General features: G+C 47.1%; 1 protein-coding gene across 3 annotated transcripts in view; it reads right to left on the bottom strand.

Annotated features, from left to right (window-relative positions):
• LOC141053011 (uncharacterized) overlaps positions 1–18,636 on the bottom strand; it is a 109,728-nt gene that overhangs the window by 34,543 nt on the left and 56,549 nt on the right. The window contains exons 1-6 of one of the 3 annotated variants that reach the window (XM_073550338.1): positions 18,275–18,346; positions 1,696–1,863; positions 1,387–1,566; positions 1,181–1,304; positions 1,003–1,097; positions 714–804 (exon numbers count right to left, since the gene is read on the bottom strand). The exons of 1 other annotated variant lie outside the window; for it this stretch is intronic. In XM_073550338.1, coding sequence (XP_073406439.1) covers positions 714–804; positions 1,003–1,097; positions 1,181–1,304; positions 1,387–1,566; positions 1,696–1,863; positions 18,275–18,301 — 685 coding nt within the window. In that variant the 5' untranslated portion in view covers positions 18,302–18,346. Of the gene's footprint in view, positions 1–713; positions 805–1,002; positions 1,098–1,180; positions 1,305–1,386; positions 1,567–1,695; positions 1,898–18,274; positions 18,347–18,636 lie in introns of those variants that run through there. One more of the 3 variants, XM_073550339.1, reaches the window with a different exon arrangement.

The raw sequence follows: 18,636 nt of genomic DNA, 5'->3' as shown, positions 1-18,636 counted from the left end.
GGGGAATACTTTTTTTTTTTTACTAATTTATTTAGCGATTTTTTTAAAATTATTTTTACACTTTTTTTTTTTTTTTTTTAAACTTTATTACATTGTCCCAGGTGGGACATCGCTGATCTGTCACATCACAGATTACTGTGACAGATCAGCCATCTGTCACAGGCACTGCTGCAGACTTCCTCATGCCTGCGCTTTGCAGGCAGTGAGGAAGTCAGCTCCCTACAGGCCCCGAAGGTCCCTGTCGCCATCTTGGATCCGGGGGCTTGTAGGGAAAGAGCTCCCCACAGCAGCGCTGCACATTGCGCTGCCATGGGGGGGCTCAGGGAAGCACGGAGGGAGCCCCCTCCCTGCCGATGCTTCCCTTTAACCCCCGGTACACCGCGATCGTGTTTGATCGCGGTGTACAAGGGGTTAACGTGTCGGGGGCGGTCCGTGACCGCCCCGACACATTGTGCCGGGTGTCAGGTGTGATAATCAGCTGACACCCGGCCGCTGATCGCTATGACGTACTATCCCGTCCCTGGGAATTAAGTCCCAGGGCACATGGACGGGATAGTACATCTGCTGGCAGAAAGGGGTTAAAAGAACTTCGAATGCCCAAAGTAATGCGGACAGTGGCAGAATGGTGACCACTTGATAAAACCTGTAAAGCAGTGACAGCCAGTGAATGAGAATAATCTGTGACTTCTCTAAAGTTCGTGGTTACTACTCACCTGGGCCTTTATCTGTAGGAATCTTCTCATTACACCCCTCATCACCCCTCGCATATGTCTCTGTAGTATTAATATGGGTTAGATGTTCACTCTGAAACAAATATTGTAAAAGCCACAGACAGATGGAGAAGTCACATCTATGATCAGCTCTAATCCTGCCATCTCCACTGCTCTCATTACACAAGTATAAAACATATAATACTGGTGGATAAAACAAGACTGAGCACAAGACCTTCACAGCCGTCTACACATCATAGAGGAGATCTCATGACACTTTCTCTCCATCTACCTGATAATCCTGAGGAACATCGGGATCTTCTTGTTTACAGTCCTCTGGAAGAAGACGGAGACATCTCTCTGGTGTTGTCATCTTACTGGATAAAACTGGAGGAAACACATACAGGGACTGAATTCATTCTTTACATACAGATAATTATAGGCCGTGTGTATTTAGTCCTGTCTATTACCTGGTGATGTGAGGGGCTGGGGAACCTCCATCATGACATCCTTGTACAGATCTTTGTGTCCTTCTAAATATTTCCACTCCTCCATGGAGAAATAGACAGCAACATCCTGATACCTTATAGGAACCTGACACATACAATGATACCGTCATCCCCCAATCCCTTCATAGCATTACTGTATAATGTCCCAGCATTCCCAGCAGTGTCACCTCTCCAGTCAGCAGCTCGATCATCTTGTAGGCGAGTTCTAGGATCTTCTGGTCATTGCTGTCCTCACGCATCAGGGGGTGAGGTGGAGGCCCCGTGATTGTGCTCAGGGGTCTTTCCCACCCCTCAGACACAGGGTCCTGACAGCGCTCACTAGAGGTCTTCTTCACTACTGTGTAATCCTGGTTATGGAGAGACACATTAATAAATCTCACTACAGACATTTCCAGTGTCCACACCTCTCCAGTTCTGTCCATCTGTTATTCCCATATATAAGAATGATGTAATGTGACGTCATCAGAATCTCTCACCTCTCCAGTAAGCCGGAAGAGGATCTCTAGGGTGAGGTGTAATATCCTCTCCGCCATCTTGTCTCTGTCCGTATCCATTCTTGACTGGTCAATCAGGAAGAGTCTCTTATATAAAAAATCTGCACTGAAAGGATCTGATACCAATATTGTAGGGACCTGCAGATGAGGCTGATGTAACATCATAAAGAATTCTGAGTAATTACTGGATATAAAAAAAAAGAAACATATCATGAAATAACATAATGTGTACATTTTCTATTTATGATCTATCGATGATTGGAAAATCCCTTTTATCCCTCCTAGAACAATGCCCAAACTAATACAAATTTAGATTGTAGAGGCTCCTTAACTTTTTAGTGTGCTTTCACATTGCGTACTTGCCCACTCTCAGTGGTCCTTTCGAGGCTTGCATCCGAACCTTCCCCACGGGCGTATGTGTGCTCTGTCGTGCATTGTTTTCGGGCGTACACGCCTACCGGAGGCAGACACCAAGACGTAATAGACTGCATCTGGCTGTCTGCTTTGTAGAGATCCACCAAATGAGTGGACAGGGATTAACTCGCTTGGCTGCCATATTGAGGCACACAGGAACACTTTTGCTTAAAGTAACAGTCTGTGTGGTTTATTTCCTTCATAAACCAATGTCACAGGAACACAAGGCAAACAGTCTTACATCAGACAGATGACTTCTTAATGTCCATAGTAGAGCTTCACGCTCTCAGGCCTGTGGGCACACAGGCTGTGCCATGTCCAGCACGCATGCAGCGTTACCATGTAAAGCATACAAAGTTTCTTACTGACTCCGGTCAGCGGTACTCACAGTTTATCCCTCATGGGTTATCAGGGAAGCGGCCGAACTGGGATCACTGTTTCAGACAGTGCCTTGCTCACTAGGCCGTCTACAGTTGCAGAGCCACAGCCGGGCAGTAGCTTCCCTACACAGAGCCGTCACAGACTCTACCAGGTCCAGGCCTTTCCATGTGCTCTTCCAGGAAGTTCAGTACCAGACACCTTCAACACACACAGGCCTTCCGGGACCTTGCACTCTGACCACTCAGGATCAAACACACAACCCATGTGATCAGACCTCAGTCACATTATTATTATTATTTATTTATATAGCGTCATTAATTCCATGGTGCTGTACATGGGAAGGGGGGGTTACATACAAAGTTATAGATATCGTTAACAGTAAACAAATTTACAATGACGGACTCGTACAGAGGGGGAGAGGACCCTGTCCTTGCGGACTTACATTCTACGGGATAGTGGGAATCCCAAACCTTCCCCATATGTGGGCAGTGTATATGTGGCTAGCCGATCCCACCCAGCTCTCTGACTAGCCCTATAGGCCGCCCTTATAGATAAACAACTCGTGGACTACAGCATAACAACGCTATTTTGGCTTATAGCGCAGAGAACATCTGCGACACATACTGGACATTTACAACCATGCCGGTCACTGTTTCACCATCAAGGAAATGCCCACATGCATATTCTGAGTCACATATGCAGCGCCCCCTAGCTTTAACAGAGGTTACTGCACCACATACCCTCCCCCCTGTTCAAACTTGTGGGGTTGAACATTTGTCACACCCCATGTGCCTCGAGACCGGGTAGACACTGTCACCTTGCCTTACAAGTCGAGAGAACCATCTCAGTCTGCTTTGGGCGTCATTCGGCATCATATTTGTGTTAGGCCTCCCCCGCCCCCAGCAGTCAGTACATCGGCCTTGGGTTTTGGCCCTCCAGTCAAAGTCCGTCTGTGTCACCAGACCCTTTTTCGTCTCCACACTTCTCCAGTCCGCCCCATCACCCGACTTTTCTCTCCATGTCCGGCTCCCCCGGTTGGTGCGGTCATAAGTCCCACTTACAGTCGAGCCAACTGTCTGGTCTGAGTCTGACCCATCTAGTACGTCACAGGAGCTACTGTCCGGGTCTCTCAGTCTCATACTGCGAGTAGAACTGCCACTTGCAGATTCTCTACGTTTTTGTCTTGATAAAAGTCTTCGGCTACCTGCCATTTCATTATTTGGAGGGTACCTTCTGGTCCTTATACCGCGGGATGAAGGCGGCCGCCACCTTATGTTCTGCATCTGTTTATCAATCTGCATTCGGTCCAGCTTTAGCTGCTCCATTTCCCTCAGGTATGTTACCCGATATTCCTGGAGCATTCGGAAGTTCCTAAGGCTTTCCACGAAGCCAGCAACAATGAATGGAACCATGCCATCTTCACCAGATGCCTGGACTTCATCATCAGGTGGTATCCTCACCATCGCCACACCGGATCTATTCACAAGGTCTTGCATCACTTTTCCAAACCAATGACTCTCCCCACCAGATGTTTGGGTACCGGAATTACGTCTTCCACCAAGCCCAAACGATTTTTAGCTTCCCTCGCAAGCTCCAGACGTCGAGCGGCTTTCATATCACTCAACATGATCGTCTGTTTTGCGCGGAGACATTGCAGATGCATATCCGTCAGGACAGCCACCCGCTTTCTCTGTGTCTTCACTGGTTGACAGTGCAACTAACTGCTGAGTATCAGGTGCCCAGTGCACCCTACACGCTTTGACCGGCTTTTTAAAAGCTTCATGCACACCCTCACTGGTACAGGCTTCTTGCACGTCTTCGGGTACCTCTATCACGCACTTGAAGGTCGAGGGTTCACTCTCTTCATGGACGGAAGGCTCTCGCTTGGCCACGGAATTTTCCATCAAGACTTCTACTACAACCGGGCGATTGTCTTGTTCCGTTCTCAGTGCATAGTCTTCCTTAGTTTTACACTCTTCAGGCCCCCTCCCTAAGATAGGTATTTGTAACTCTGCCTTGTTATCGCTCAGACACAGCTGCTGTAAGTCTTCAACCACCAATGCCTCCTCTTGTGGAAGACCTCTTACTGATTCTCTGAGCAATTCTACGTCTTCTCTTAAGGCCTTATTCACACTTTGCCATGTTGACAGGTGACCTCAGAGACTTCCTCTCCAGCTCATCCACTCTGTGCTCAGCCGTTTGTCTCAGGGCCTTTTCTTGTACGTTATGCTCCTTAATTGCCTTTAGTTCGGCCTGTAAATCTGCCACCTTTTTCTTCTCACTAGAGCACTTTTTAACGAGGTCCTGGACCTCCTGTGCTTCCTTCTCTCCAAACAGTGCAATGACTGCCAAAAGCTCGGACTCCAGGTGACGTACCAGCTCCAAATGCACGGAGTTGGCAACTTCCATACTCGCCACCTTCAAACTCTCCTTTGCCAGCTATTGACAGACCTCTTCACGCTCTTTCTCCAAGCTTTGGACACATGCTTCTACCTGGTGGAAACTGTCAGCTCGCTCTTTCCAGGTGTACATTTCTTGTGTCAGCTTGACGATTAATTCCTCTAGTTGTCGTGTGATATCGGTCGAATTGGCCAGCTTCTCCGGCAGCTCTTCTATTTTGTCTGAGGGTGCAGTTTGTTCAGCTCGTTTTCAGCCCTTACGCCTCCGGCGATGGGAGGTAGACCTGCTAATTAAACTTGAGTCAGTATTACTGCACTTTTTTTCCACTTTCGTCACTGTCTGAATGGGAGTCACCACCACCCAATCGGTCATCCTGGAACCAGAGGTCCCCATTGCTAAGAGTGTCAACCTCCACTCCTGGAGCTTCCCCGTCTCCACCTTGTGAAGCACTGTCATTCCCTTGTGTCCGAGTTCCAGTCTGCACAGCATTAGACTCGGTCCTAGTGGTTGCTACTGGTAATAACACGTCACAGTCACACCACACAGTACGGTGAACCCCCCCAGATAGTCTCTATCTGGGTGTCAGCTCCGCTCTTTTTATTTACCACATCATTATTAGTCACACTGTGGTACCATTCAGGTGACGTCAGGTCAGTAAATTGGGCATCCCTTCCTCTGGTCACCCCTACGTCTGATCCGTCCATTATGGGAGTTGTTATTGCCTTAAAGTATGCCACCTCACCAGTAGAGAGGCCTCCATCCTCCTGCTATAGAGGAGCTCCCTCCTCCCACAAGTCTGAAAACAGCCTAGAATCTCGGCCTACTATCACCGGACAGGTTAAGTTCGGGACTACAGCGACATCATGGTTTTTAATGTCCCTGTCTGTCTCGAGTATCACCATGGCTACTACATAGTCCTTCGTGCACCCATGGATGCAGGTGACCGCAATCTTCCCTTCGGACATTATAAATTTCTCTGGCACAGCCCTCACTAGGGTCACCGAGCCCCCAGAGACAACCATTCCAAACACATCCTCCCCATCCATCAGCAGGGAACACCCCTGAAGCTTCTCACCGCGTGGGTATTTCATATAGCAGACTGGACATATATAGTACACTTGGCTCTGGCAGCAGTCTGTTTGCGCCACCCTTTTAACTTCGGAAAGCTCCGCCCCCTTTTGGGTTACCACTCTATTTTGGAATACCACCCCCTTTTGGGCCACTACTCCCTTTTGGACTCCACCCCTTTTTGGACAACTACTCCCTTTTGGGATACCGCCCCCTTTTGGGACTCCACCCCTTTTTTGGCACCCATCGCTGTCTGAATTACCGCCCCCTTTAGGGACACCACCCCCTCCCTGGGGCACAACCCGTGGACTCCGCACGGTACTCTCAGGTCCAGTTCACACAGAACACATACAGTATGTCTCTCATGCTTGCATTGGCCCTTTAAGAGATTGTCCGCACTGGACTTCTGATGTCCTTTTACGACACCCCACCAGCTCCTGCTGGCACTGCCACAGCTCCTGCTGTTGCCACAAACTCGCCGGCACCTCCGGCTGCCGACCACAAATGGCTGCTGGTGTCATTGCAGCTCCTGCTGCTGCAGAACCTCTTGCTGCAACTGTAACTGCAGCTCCTGTTACCACAAGTCTCTGCACACTTCCGCTGCGCCGTCTTCGTGGACCCACCGATACACAGCAAGCTTCGTTACCCCACCGAGTTACAGCAGACGCTTGTCACCTTCGTGACCCTGCCAAGTCACAGCAAACACCTCACACGTGCCTCCTGAACTGTTGCCCGTAGCAACCGAGTTTTTAGACCTCGTCCGTTGCCCCTAGCAACAAGGCTACAAAAGGGCCCTTAGCATTCTCCACCAATTGTAGGGATCCACCAAATGAGTGGACGGGGATTAACTCGCTTGGCTGCGATATTGAGACACACAGGAACACTTTTGCTTAAAGTAACAGTCTGTGTGGTTTATTTCCTTCATAATCCAGTGTCACAGGAACACAAGGCAAACAGTCTTACATCAGACAGATGACTTCTTAATGTCCATAGTAGAGCTTCGCTCTCTCAGGCCTGTGGTCACACAGGCTGTGCCATGTCCAGCACGCATGCAGCGTTACCATGTAAAGCATACAAAGTCTCTTACTGACCCTGGTCAGCGTTACTCACAGTTTATCCCTCATGGGTTATCAGGGAAGCGGCCGCACTGGGATCACTGTTTCAGACAGTGCCTTGCTCACTAGGCCGTCTACAGTTGCAGAGCCACAGCCGGCAGTAGCTTCCCTACACAGAGCCGTCACAGACTCTACCAGGTCCAGGCCTTTCCATGTGCTCTTCCAGGAAGTTCAGTCCCAGACACTTCCAACACACACAGGCCTTCCGGGACCTTGCACTCTGACCACTCACGATCAAACACACAACCCATGTGATCAGACCTCAGTCACATTATATATCCCAAACCACCCCCATGTGGGCAGTGTATGTGTGGCTAGCCGATCCCGCCCAGCTCTCTGACTAGCCCTATAAGCCGCCCTTATAGATAAACAACTCATGGACTATAAGTCCCAGCATAACAACGCTATTTTGGCTTATAGCGCAGAGAACCTCAGCGACACATACTGGACATTTACAACCATGCCGGTCACTGTTTCACCATCAAGGAAATGCGCACATGCATATTCTGAGTTGCATATGCAGCGCCCCCTAGCTTTAACAGAGGTTACTGCACCACAGCTTCCAGTAGGTGTATACGCTCAAAAATCTGCTTGACAGAGCACATATGTTGTCTTTGTCAGAACCATTATTATCAATGGCTCCTTCAACGCATACTCCCAAAACCCATTTTGCAGGGGGTTCAGATGCAAGCTCTGACAGGACCACTGAGAGTGGGCAAGATAGCAATGTGACAGGGGCCTTAGATGTTGTGATCTATAGTGACATCTCATCCAGAAGGTTAAACATCGCATCGGCTTCGATCGCAGGATGTTGACAGTTACCATGGCAGCCAGAAAAAAATAACAAAGGTTCCGGTACTTGTAAAGTGATGACATGAAAACAATATTTCTTCACAGTAATAAGATATTATTGTGGAAAAGTCAGACAAGTATTCTCTATACGTCATTGTTATCACAGTAATTGTATATTTAATAATCAGAAATAGTAGAGGAGCGTCTGTCTGTCTTCTGCTCACCAAAAATATATTTACCCCTTCACCCCCAGGGCAATTTTCTGTTTTTTGCTCCCCTTCTTCACAGAGCAATAACTTTTTTATTTTTCCGTCAATATGGCCATGTGAGGGCTTGTTTTTTACGAGACGAGTTGTACTTTTGAATGGCACCATTGACTTTACCACATACTGGAAAGTGGGGAAAAAAAATTCCAAGTGCGGTGAAATTGCAAAAAAAAAAAAAAAAGCGCAATTCCACAATAGATTTTGGATTTTTTATTTATCATGTTCAATAAATGCTAAAGCTAACCTGCCGTTATGATTCCCCAGGTCATTACAAGTTTGTAGACACCAAACAGATCAAGATTCTTTTTAATCTAAGCGGTGAAAAAAATCCAAACTTTATAAGAAAAAAAAAAAAAAAAAAAAAAAAATCGCACCATTTTCCGAGACCCATAGCGTCTCCATTTTTCGTGATCCCGGGCTGGCCAAGGGCTTATTTTTTACACGCCGATCTGACGTTGTTTCTGTACCATGTTGGGATAGATAAAAATCTTTTGATCGCCCGTTATTGCATTTTTTTTTAAGACAACTTTTTATTGATTTTCTTACATAAAATATACAAATTATAGAATAAAAAGGATAAGTATTAGCATACAAAAATATATCAAACGTCGTAATAGTTATCAAGGAATCTCAATGCATTCACATAATCCTTCCAATTTGCCTTTTTCACCTCCTCCTCCTTATATATTCTTCCTTCCTGTTTTCCTTCTCCCATACTTCAACAGTTTCTTATGTCTTAAATCCAAACTTACTTAACAACCCTATCCATTCCCACCTTGCCTCCCACTCCCCATGCGACTCGGCCTCGGAACCTCCCCCTATAATTTCAGCTTACCTAGTGATCCTAACAGATCTTCCTTCATATACCATTCAGTAGATACAAATGTTAACATTATTTGCCTTATTTCTTCTCCTGAGCATATACCACTTATGAACTTTCTCCATTTACTGAAGAAAATTGCTGTCGATCTTTCCTTGCTCCTCTCCACCACCACTTTCTCCAGCATCAGCATTTTTTTCAGCTGGCTTATCACCTCTTCTCTCGAGGGAATTTCCCTCACCAAACATTTCTGGAGAATTGCCCTTTTACTTATCATGACTATATCGTGGAAGAGAGATGGTATTGTACCCCCTCCTTTATCCCCTCACTCCTGATGATGATAATGGAATAGCCAAGCCATTGGTTCCAGCTCCAAGTTTCTATTCCAGATTGTTCGAACCAACCCCTGAACTTGCTTCCAAAATCCCTCAATTTTTCCGCACTGCCAAATCCCATGGTATAAGTGTCAGAGACACCGCACTACACTTGCTCACAGAGCCAGTGCGCGTGTCCTGAGCACAGAAGCAGTGCTAAGAGTTACCTGGGGAGCAGGGCAGCAGAGGTGACAATGTGTGCTACAAGCTAATAGTGTCAGGGTCCAGTCAGCGCTGGAAAGTAAAGAGGCACGGGACCTGCGGACACTGAAAATGAGCAAGCTTGCACGGGACCTATGGTCATGTGACTGCAAGGGGGCGTGGCTTAGCATCCTGCTTTCAGATATGACAGTACAACTCAGAGTCAGGCAAAACGGAGGTCACAACAGTACGGACAAACAGACGGGAAGTCAGACAAAGCCAAAGGTCATACACAGGATCACAGTACAGTACCAGGGATGAGACAGAGCGGATAATCAGGGCCAAGCAGAGATCAAAACCAAACAGACATAGAAGGTACCAGGCAGAATCCAAAGCGATATCCAGGGAACAGACCGAGTCATACACAGAGAATCAAGCAACCAGAACACAGCACTAACACACTCAGGGGTCACCACACAATGCCAAGGGCAAGAGTATAACTGACAGGGATGGGAGCGTCCTGAAGCTATAAGAAGCCTCCCCAGAACCAGGGAGAGGCCACAATCATAGCCCCAGGTGTGCAGGTAAGCCTGCATCAGGATCACAACCTTTAACCCCAGAAATGCCAGTCATCAGCACTGGTTCCAAACATTAACCCCACGTGTGCGAGTCAAACCCGCACTGAGATCATGACAATAAGTCCGTTCTTTCCGTACCACATTTCGGACATTTCACCAGTTTGTCTTGTCTAATACTCAAAAAATTGAAACCATATATCGTCCTATGTATAAGTCTGTATTGATTGTCTCTCCAGATTTCGTTTACTATCTTCATCCTCATCTTCATCCACCCTTTCAAGATTTTTTCTTCCCCTTCTTGGTCTCCCAACTGCTTTGCCCATCCCTCTAAAATTTTCCCTGGTAAGTTGGGAACTAATGCTTCTCTCAAGTCCCTATAGAGACCCGAAATGGTAATCTCATGAATGTCCTTTAATAAAATCGTGTCCAAGTGGTTTACCTCATATTCACTGTTTACGTTGAGTAATTTCCTCATTATCCCTTGCTTTAACTGTTCATACTGGAGAGTCTGGAATGGGCGCAAGTCATATTTCTCTCTTATTTCCCCACAAGTCATCCATCTCTGCTCTGTATCATGCATCAAGTCCCTTAAAGTCTTTATCCCCTTCTCCCTCCACTCTCTAAACAGGTCATTTTCCCTCCCCTGTGGGAAATATGGGCTTGCCCAGATGTTAATGAATTTTGAAATATTCCATGCTAGCCCAAACTTTTTTCTAACCGCATTCCAGGTCATTACGGTGTCCCTACATATCAATGAGTGTTTAATATTGGGTGGTAAATTTGGTATGGACGTATGTAATATTGATCTCAGGTCCCATGGCCTACAGAATTCGGCTTCTAAAGTCCAGTCAGAGTGTCTACTTGTTTGTCTAATCCAGTCAACTGCATGTCTCAAAATGCAAGCCAGATTATAGCCTCTAATATTTGGTAGTTTGATCCCCCCCCCCCCCCTCCGTTGGTAGCATTAGCTTATTAGCGCTAATCCTCGGTCTCTTTCCCTTCCACAAAAAGTGAGAGAATGCCTTTGTCAATCTTTTTATGTCTGTATGTTTGAGAAGTAATGGGATTGTCTGCATGGGGTAAAGGAGCCTAGAGAAGCTCATCATTTTTATCAGTTGATTTCTTCCCAAAAGGGTCAGCGGAAGATTAGCCCATCCCTGCAGTTCTTTCTCTATACGTTCGATTAGTGGGGAATAATTTAAGGAATATAAAGCTTTTGGATCCCTCCCCACCAGTACTCTCAAGTATTTAATTGTGTTTCTGGCAATAGGAATGTCACATATTGAGCCCCTCTCTCTCTCTCCGCTCTTTTTTCTCCCAAAAAGAGTATTTCACATTTATTTTTGTTAAGTCTGAATCCTGCCAGTTTCCCGTACCCCTCAATTTGTCTATGACTTCACTCAGTTGTGTTTTGGGCCTACTCATAAACAGGACAATATCATCAGCAAACAATGCCGAATACTATGCTCTGCCCCCCACCTTGATCCCTTCAAACCATCGTCCACCGTTCAAACATCTAGCCAATGGTTCGATAGCTAAATTGAATAACAAAGGTGACATCGGGCAACCCTGCCTGGTTCCCTTTAGCAAAGGAAATGTTCTTGATAAGAATCCTGGGGTGTTCACCCTAGCTTGAGGATTCGCGTACAGCACCTGCAAAAATTTCTAAAGGCGCCATGCAAACCCAGATGATTTAACACCTGTTCCAGCCATGACCACCTCACATTGTCAAATGCTTTTTCCACATCCAAGGTGATCAAGGCTGGAGTTTCTCCCCCTCTCTGCTTAGCTATGTCAACTGCCAACATTACTTTCCTGATGTTCGTCACTGCTGAGCGCCCCTTGACAAATCCCGCCTGGGGGAGATCTATAATCTCTGGCAATATCGATGTCAATCTATTAGCCATCAACTTTGCCAAAACTTTCAGATCCTGGTTGATTAACGAGATAGGCCTATAACTAGTTGGGTCCTCTAGGTCCTTTCCTGCTTTAGGGATGAGCTTTATGTATGCTGTGTTAAGGGTAGCGGATACTCGCTCTCCCCCTAATATCTTATTAAATAACTCCTTCAATACAGGTGAAATTTGTTCCTTTAAAATCTTGAAGAAACTGCCATTGAACCAGTCTGGTCCCGGGGCTTTCGTTGAACTCATCTTTCCTATGACTTCCCCTATTTCTTCCTCTGTCACCTCCCTATTCAATATCTGTAGATGCTCCTCCGTAAACCTAGTCATTTGCGTTCCCCTTAACCATTCCTCTCCTTCCCCTCCTCATTAACCCCTCCTCTTTGTATAGATCTGCATAGAAGTCTCCCAGGATATCATTTATTTCCTTCGGATCTGTTGTTTTGTTTCCCAAAGCATTCCTCAGTGTCGTTATATGAGTCATTGGTCGCCTTCCCCTTGCCAAGTTTGCCATTAATTTCCCTGACTTATTCCTGCAGCGCATCAACTCAGCCTCCTGTTGCGTTCTGTACATATTTTCTTTCCTTTCCGCCCAGATTTCAAAGTCTCCCTTCACTTCCATCCACTTTGCTTTTGTCACCCTTGATGGTTTTTCTAGAAAGACCGTATATGCTTCTCTAACTAACCGACTGGCTTCTTGAAATTTTACTTGCGCCTGTCGTTTTGCCTTCATGTATCCCATCACTTTCCCCCTCAGTACTGCCTTGGCTGTATCCCAAAACAACCCTATCTCTCCTCTATGTTCCTGATTCGTCAGTGTGTACTCCACCCACCACTCTCTCAATATCCTGTGAAAGTTTTTGTCTGTCGCCAAGAAAGTGGGGAATCGCCAAATGTAGTCCTGTCCTCTCTGAGCTTTGTCAGCTACACTTGCTACCACTGGACTATGGTCTGAAATCACCATGTTTTCTATGTCAATCCCTTCCACCCTCTGCATCAAAGTCTCACTTGTCAAAAGAAGATCAATCCGTGACCACGAATTATGCGGGTGTGAGCAGTGCGTAAACTCTCTCTCTTGTGGGTGATACATTCTCCAGCAGTCATGTAGGGTTGTGGTGGTTTCCAACATCGCTTTTAAAGGTCTCTCCGTATGCCTCCCCTGTTTCCCCTGGCTTCTCCTGTCTTCTTCCTGGGAGACTACAGTGTTGAAATTACCACGCACCATTTTACACACTTCTCCATCAAGTAATATCCTGTTTGTTATGTTTTCAAAAAAATTTTTTTGTTCGGTGTTGGGAGCGTAAACATTGTGGATGCTAAAAGTGCCCACGATTTTGATATGGAGATATCTTCCTTTCTCATCTGATTCTTGTGACTCCACTGTGTGTGCCAAGCTCTTATTGATCAGAGTGAGCACTCCTGCCTTCCTACCTTGTGATGCCGACCCATACACCTTTCCCACCCACATCTTGTTCATACGGAAGAAATCCTCTTTCCATAAGTGTGTCTCCAGCAATAAAGCAATATCAGTTTTAAGCTTCTTAAGAGGACGTAAAATCATATTTCGTTTGTGTGGAGATCTGAGTACCTTAACATTCCACGTTACTATCCTAACCATAATCCCTTAAAATGATTGCTCTTTTTCCCGGCCGTGTCGCATGAACTAGAAAAACTACTTTCCAAATCCCCCCCTCCTTTCCCCCCTCAACTGATTGCTTGAAACCACCCACGGTTTCAACTGTACATAAACATTTTTCCACTTCCATTTTTTCTGAGATGTTTAATTTACCTCCCAAGCCTATGCCATAAGTCGAACCGTCTTGATTGACATCCCTTTCCTGATGTCTCCCTCCTCCCCTTTCATAATCTCCCACCAATTCCATCCCCTTCCATCATTTTTTTCAGATTTACCAAGATATGACACTTGTAGTTAGAAGACAGAGAGAAGCACAAGACATAACAATACGCTTATCACCATATTCCTCCTCCCAACGTTCCAAAAATTACAATCTCTGCTTCCTCATCTCAAATCACCAGCGACTGCTTCTTCCTCCTTTCTTCCCAGTTGACGTGGCCATGAGTCATTTTTCTTTTGGACTTTCCGCCCTGGTGCCTGCTTGACTCCACTCTGATTCTGGATTCGGTCTGTCTGAAGATGGTCTGTTAGAAACGGAGCCTCCTCCATCCGATTCCGTGACAGTCCCCTCTTTTGGGTTCTTGTTCTGTCGCCGTGAACTCCCCTCTTGGGTTAGCAGCCGCTCCGCTTCCAACGGGTCCCGAAAAGTCTTAGTCGCTCCATCTGGCCCTCTTACCCTCAATATTGCAGGGTAGAGGAGCTGGAATTTGATGTGTTTGTGGTAAAGAGTTGTGCAAACCTGACTCAAAGCTTTTCTTTTCCGGGTGACTTCCGCAGAGTAGTCCCCAAATATTAAGATCTTATGTCCTTGGATACACAGAGGTTGCTTTCTGTTCCTGAAGGCCCTCAGGATTTCTTCCATGTCTTTGTATTCTAGATATTTGACTATGACCTGACGTGCTCTGGACCTTTCATCTTGCCTGGATGTATCGTCTGTAGTGGTCCTTCTCTCTTCCCGCCTCGTCATCGGTCCCACTCTGTGGGCTCTTTCCACACGACAGCTGTGTGTTAAGCCCAGGGCCTGTGGAAGTTCTTTCTCACAGATTGCATCCAGCTGGCTTGGCATCACTGACTCCGGCAGTCCCACCACTCTCAGATTGTTCCTCCTTGACCTGTTTTCCAGGTCATCCATTTTTTCTTTCATCAACTGGGTGCTCGTGTCTAATTCTTTAAATCTGCTCTCCAGCCATGCCAGTGTATCTTCAGCGTCGGACACCCTCTGTTCTGCCTCAGTCAGCCGGACATTTTGATGTTCTATGTCCTCCTGCAATCCTGCTAAAGCCTCCTTCACGGTGTCCTTCAGAGCTTCTCTGACCTCTACAGCCAGGTGATCTGCTACTTCTCTGGCCAGTCTGGAATAGTTGATCTCTCCCCCACTCAGCCTCTGTGATTCATTATCAGGTACAGTGTTACTGCTCTTCTGTCTGTCAGCGATCTCTCCCTGGAGCTGCTGCTGTTTCTCCCCTTCAGCTTCTTCCTCTTTCCCCTCTACTGGTACCATCTTGAGACCGCTCACTGCCCCCACTCTGGACGCTCTCTCAGCTCTGCTCGGCGTGCCCCCAGTCCTGAGGAGATACCGCTCCATGCACTGACCCTCAGTGAGGTTGTCAGCTGTTTTCACGCCATCCTGGGGAGTCTCCTTGTCGTTTTTGTGAGATTTAGTGCAGTGGCCAGCTGGAGCTTCTCACCTCCCTCACCTCACATCACAGCGCCGGAACCGGAAGTCTGTTATTGCTTTTTATTGCAATGCTGTGGCTACCAAAAGGAGGTAATTCTCGTGTTTCGATTTTTTTTCTCATTATGCCGTTTACTGATCACATTTAGTTTACTTTATATTTTGATAGATCGGGCGATTTTGAATGCAGGGATAATAAATATGTGTTTTTTATATATTTTTTAAATTATTTTATTTTGAATGAGGCACAAAGGGGGTGATTTGAACTTTTGTGTTTTTTCAAAACTTTTTTCTTCCACGTTTTGCTTCATTAGTCTCCTTAGGAGAATTGAAGCTGCGATCTTCTGATCGCCTGTGCTGCACAGAGCAGGAACTCAGCACTCCTATGTATAGCAGAAATCATCGTCTCCTATGAACGCCGGCTACGGGGTGTTCTACATTCTTTTGCAGATCTCCCACTGTCATGACAACCCACGCCCTGTGCTCACATGACAAATGCGCTGAAAGGCGGGATTAGTGACGTGCTTTTGGCCAGTGCGTATTAAATGCCATTTTCAGAGATTGACAGCGGCATTTAACTGGTTAACAGCCGTGGGTGGATTTTGGATCAAATCAGCTGTCATGTGATGGGAAAGATGTGGGCTCATCGCCAGAGCCCATATCAAAGGGTGAGAGACGACCTTGGACATACCTATATGCCCAAGGTCGTGAAGGGGTTAATAAGTCAGTTACATTATATGTAAAATAATATTTTTTTTCTATAGCACCGACATATTCCGCAGCAATTTATATTTTAGAGGGGGCTTGTACAGACAATAGACATTACAGCATAACAATTAACACATAGATCAAAACAGATACCAAGAGGAATGAGGGCCCTGCTCGCAAGCTTACAATCAATAAGGAAAAAGGTAGACACGAAAGGTAGATGGTAATGTTTTACTCACTGCCGCCGCCGGCCCCGGGGCTGTCACTGTTCGGGCCACGCCCACGGCTCCTTCCCCCGCCCTCACCGCCGCTTCCACGCTACAGCAGGCTTCCCCCTAGACAGCCTCCAGGCGCGCACCTGCTCGTTCACTTCGGCGCATTCCCTCACTGCTGCTGGCCGCACCCCCTGTCACTTCCCCTGTGTCTCTTAGGGGTCGGGCGCGCGCTCACTCTGCCCCCTTATCCTGCACTGTGACCTGACACGGCAGTATTGCCGGGCCAATAGGGAGCTGGCATTTCGTATTTCAGGCCGCCCTCCCCTAGTGGAGGCGCCTGATTGTTGAGTTTTATCTCCTCTGTCCAGGCATGTCTTGCTTTCTGGTGCCCAGCATCGCTGGCATATTAACTCCTTGTCTCCCTTCTCTTTCAGTGTCCGCCCTGTCCTGCGTCCTTCTGGTTCCTGCTCTGGTCTATCCCTCTTCCTATTTTCCAGTCTTGTCTCAGCTTGTGCACTACCCCTGAGCAGACCCCTGGTCCTGGCATCCGTGGTACTAGAGGTCCCTGAGCTTGCTCCCTAATGATCCCTGTATAGGGGTTGGTCAAACCTAGTGCACTCGCTCGGGGGAGTTTCGGTATCACGGTCCAGTGGGTCCACTCTTGGTTCCCGCCGCCTCCAGCGTAACAGGTAACAATTGCTTTTGTTGTTCAGGCCAGCCATAGTGTAAGAATCGGGTGTTCATGTAATGCTGCATGAATCAGTTAACAGTCTAAATATGTAACAGTACAGACACAGAGGGCTATTAAATGCATAAAGTATTTGAGAACATGATGCAAGGAACCTGTTTATGGTAAAAGATATTGAGTGGGCTACACAGGGATAGTTACGTTATTGCATTGAGATGGTAGCCCAGTTTGAACAAATGCGTTTTCAGGGCACGCTTAAAACTGTGGGGATTGGGGACTAATCATATTAACCTGGGTAGTGCATTCCAAAGAATTGGCGCAGCACGTTAAAAGTCTTGGAGACAGGAGTGGGAGGTTCTGATTATTGTGGATGTTAAGCTCAGGTCATTAGCAGAACGGAGGGCGCGGGTAGGGTGGTAGGCTGAGACAAGGGAGGAGATGTAGGGTGTTGCTGAGCCATGGAGGGCTTTGTGGGTGAGGGTAATAAGTTTATACTGAATTCTGGAGTGGATGGGTAGCCAGTGTAATGACTGGCACAAGGTAGAGGCATCGGTGTAACGATTGGTGAGGAATATGATCCTAGCTGCAGCATTCATGATGGATTGGAGAGGGGAGAGTTTGGTAAGAGGGAGACCGATAGTCCAGACGAGAATGAATAAGAGAAACAGTAAGAGTTTTGCAGAGTCAAAAGTAAGAAAAGGTCGAATTCTAGAAATGTTTTTGAGGTGCAGATGACAAGAGCGAGCCAGTGATTGGATGTGGGGGGCAAAGGAAAGCTTGGAGTCAAGTATGAACCCAAGACAGCGGGCATGTTGCTGGGGAGTAATGGTGGAACCACACACGGAAATGGCAATGTCGGGTATAGGTACATTAGTAGAGGGAGGAAACACAAGGAGTTCAGTTTTTGAGTTTCAATTTCAGATAGAGGGAGGAAAAAGCCTGAAACAGAGAAATGGGAGGGAAAGAAAAGTTATAAAGGTCTGTAACAGATGTCAAACTTCAAAAGATGTTCAGCGCTGAAGGGGTTACTGCCCCCACCCCGTAAGGCCTCTTTCACACATCAGTTTTTTGCCATCAGTCACAACTTGTCAAAGTGTGAAAAAAAACTGATCCGTTTTGTTTTACGGATCCGTAGAAGCTGGAGATGTAGGAATTTAAAGGAATAGAATTCTGGAGACAGAAAGAGAGAAATGTTCCTATCAGTCTGACAGAAGGCGCTCACTGCTCAGGTACAGGGCGGCCATTTTCTCTCATAGTGCAGCTTTCCTCACACACTGAGCAGCACTACTGTCCATACAATGGGGGGAGCAGAAAACACCGCCGGGCTCTGTGCTCAAAAGGGTTAATAACCCACCCGCCCAGTAATGGGGAATCTCCAGCACCTACCTCCACCTGCAGAGCCGCACTCCACATATATGGCTGCTCTGTGCGCACAGGACCTGGGATGAGGTCACAGGAGGGGAGGAGTCAGGGGTCACATGATCAGGGGCCTCAGTGTATGCAGGACTCTGCTGTGCTGGTTGTCATGGTGCTGGATGAGGGGAAGTTTCTGTGTGGGGTCAGGAGGGGTTTACAGGGGGGATGTAGCAGAGCCGTGTGTGTACGAGGTGTACGGAGCGGAGCCGTGTGTGTACGAGGTGTACGGAGCAGAGCCGTATGTGTACAAGGTGTACGGAGCGGAGCCGTGTGTGTACGAGGTGTACGGAGCAGAGCCGCGTGTGTACGAGGTGTATGGAGCGGAGCCGCGT

The sequence above is a fragment of the Dendrobates tinctorius genome, unplaced genomic scaffold (assembly GCF_039654945.1).
Source record: "Dendrobates tinctorius isolate UK_male_01 unplaced genomic scaffold, ASM3965494v1 ptg000164l, whole genome shotgun sequence".
Classification (NCBI taxonomy): domain Eukaryota; kingdom Metazoa; phylum Chordata; class Amphibia; order Anura; family Dendrobatidae; genus Dendrobates; species Dendrobates tinctorius.
This window is presented reverse-complemented; position numbering and strand designations above follow the sequence as displayed.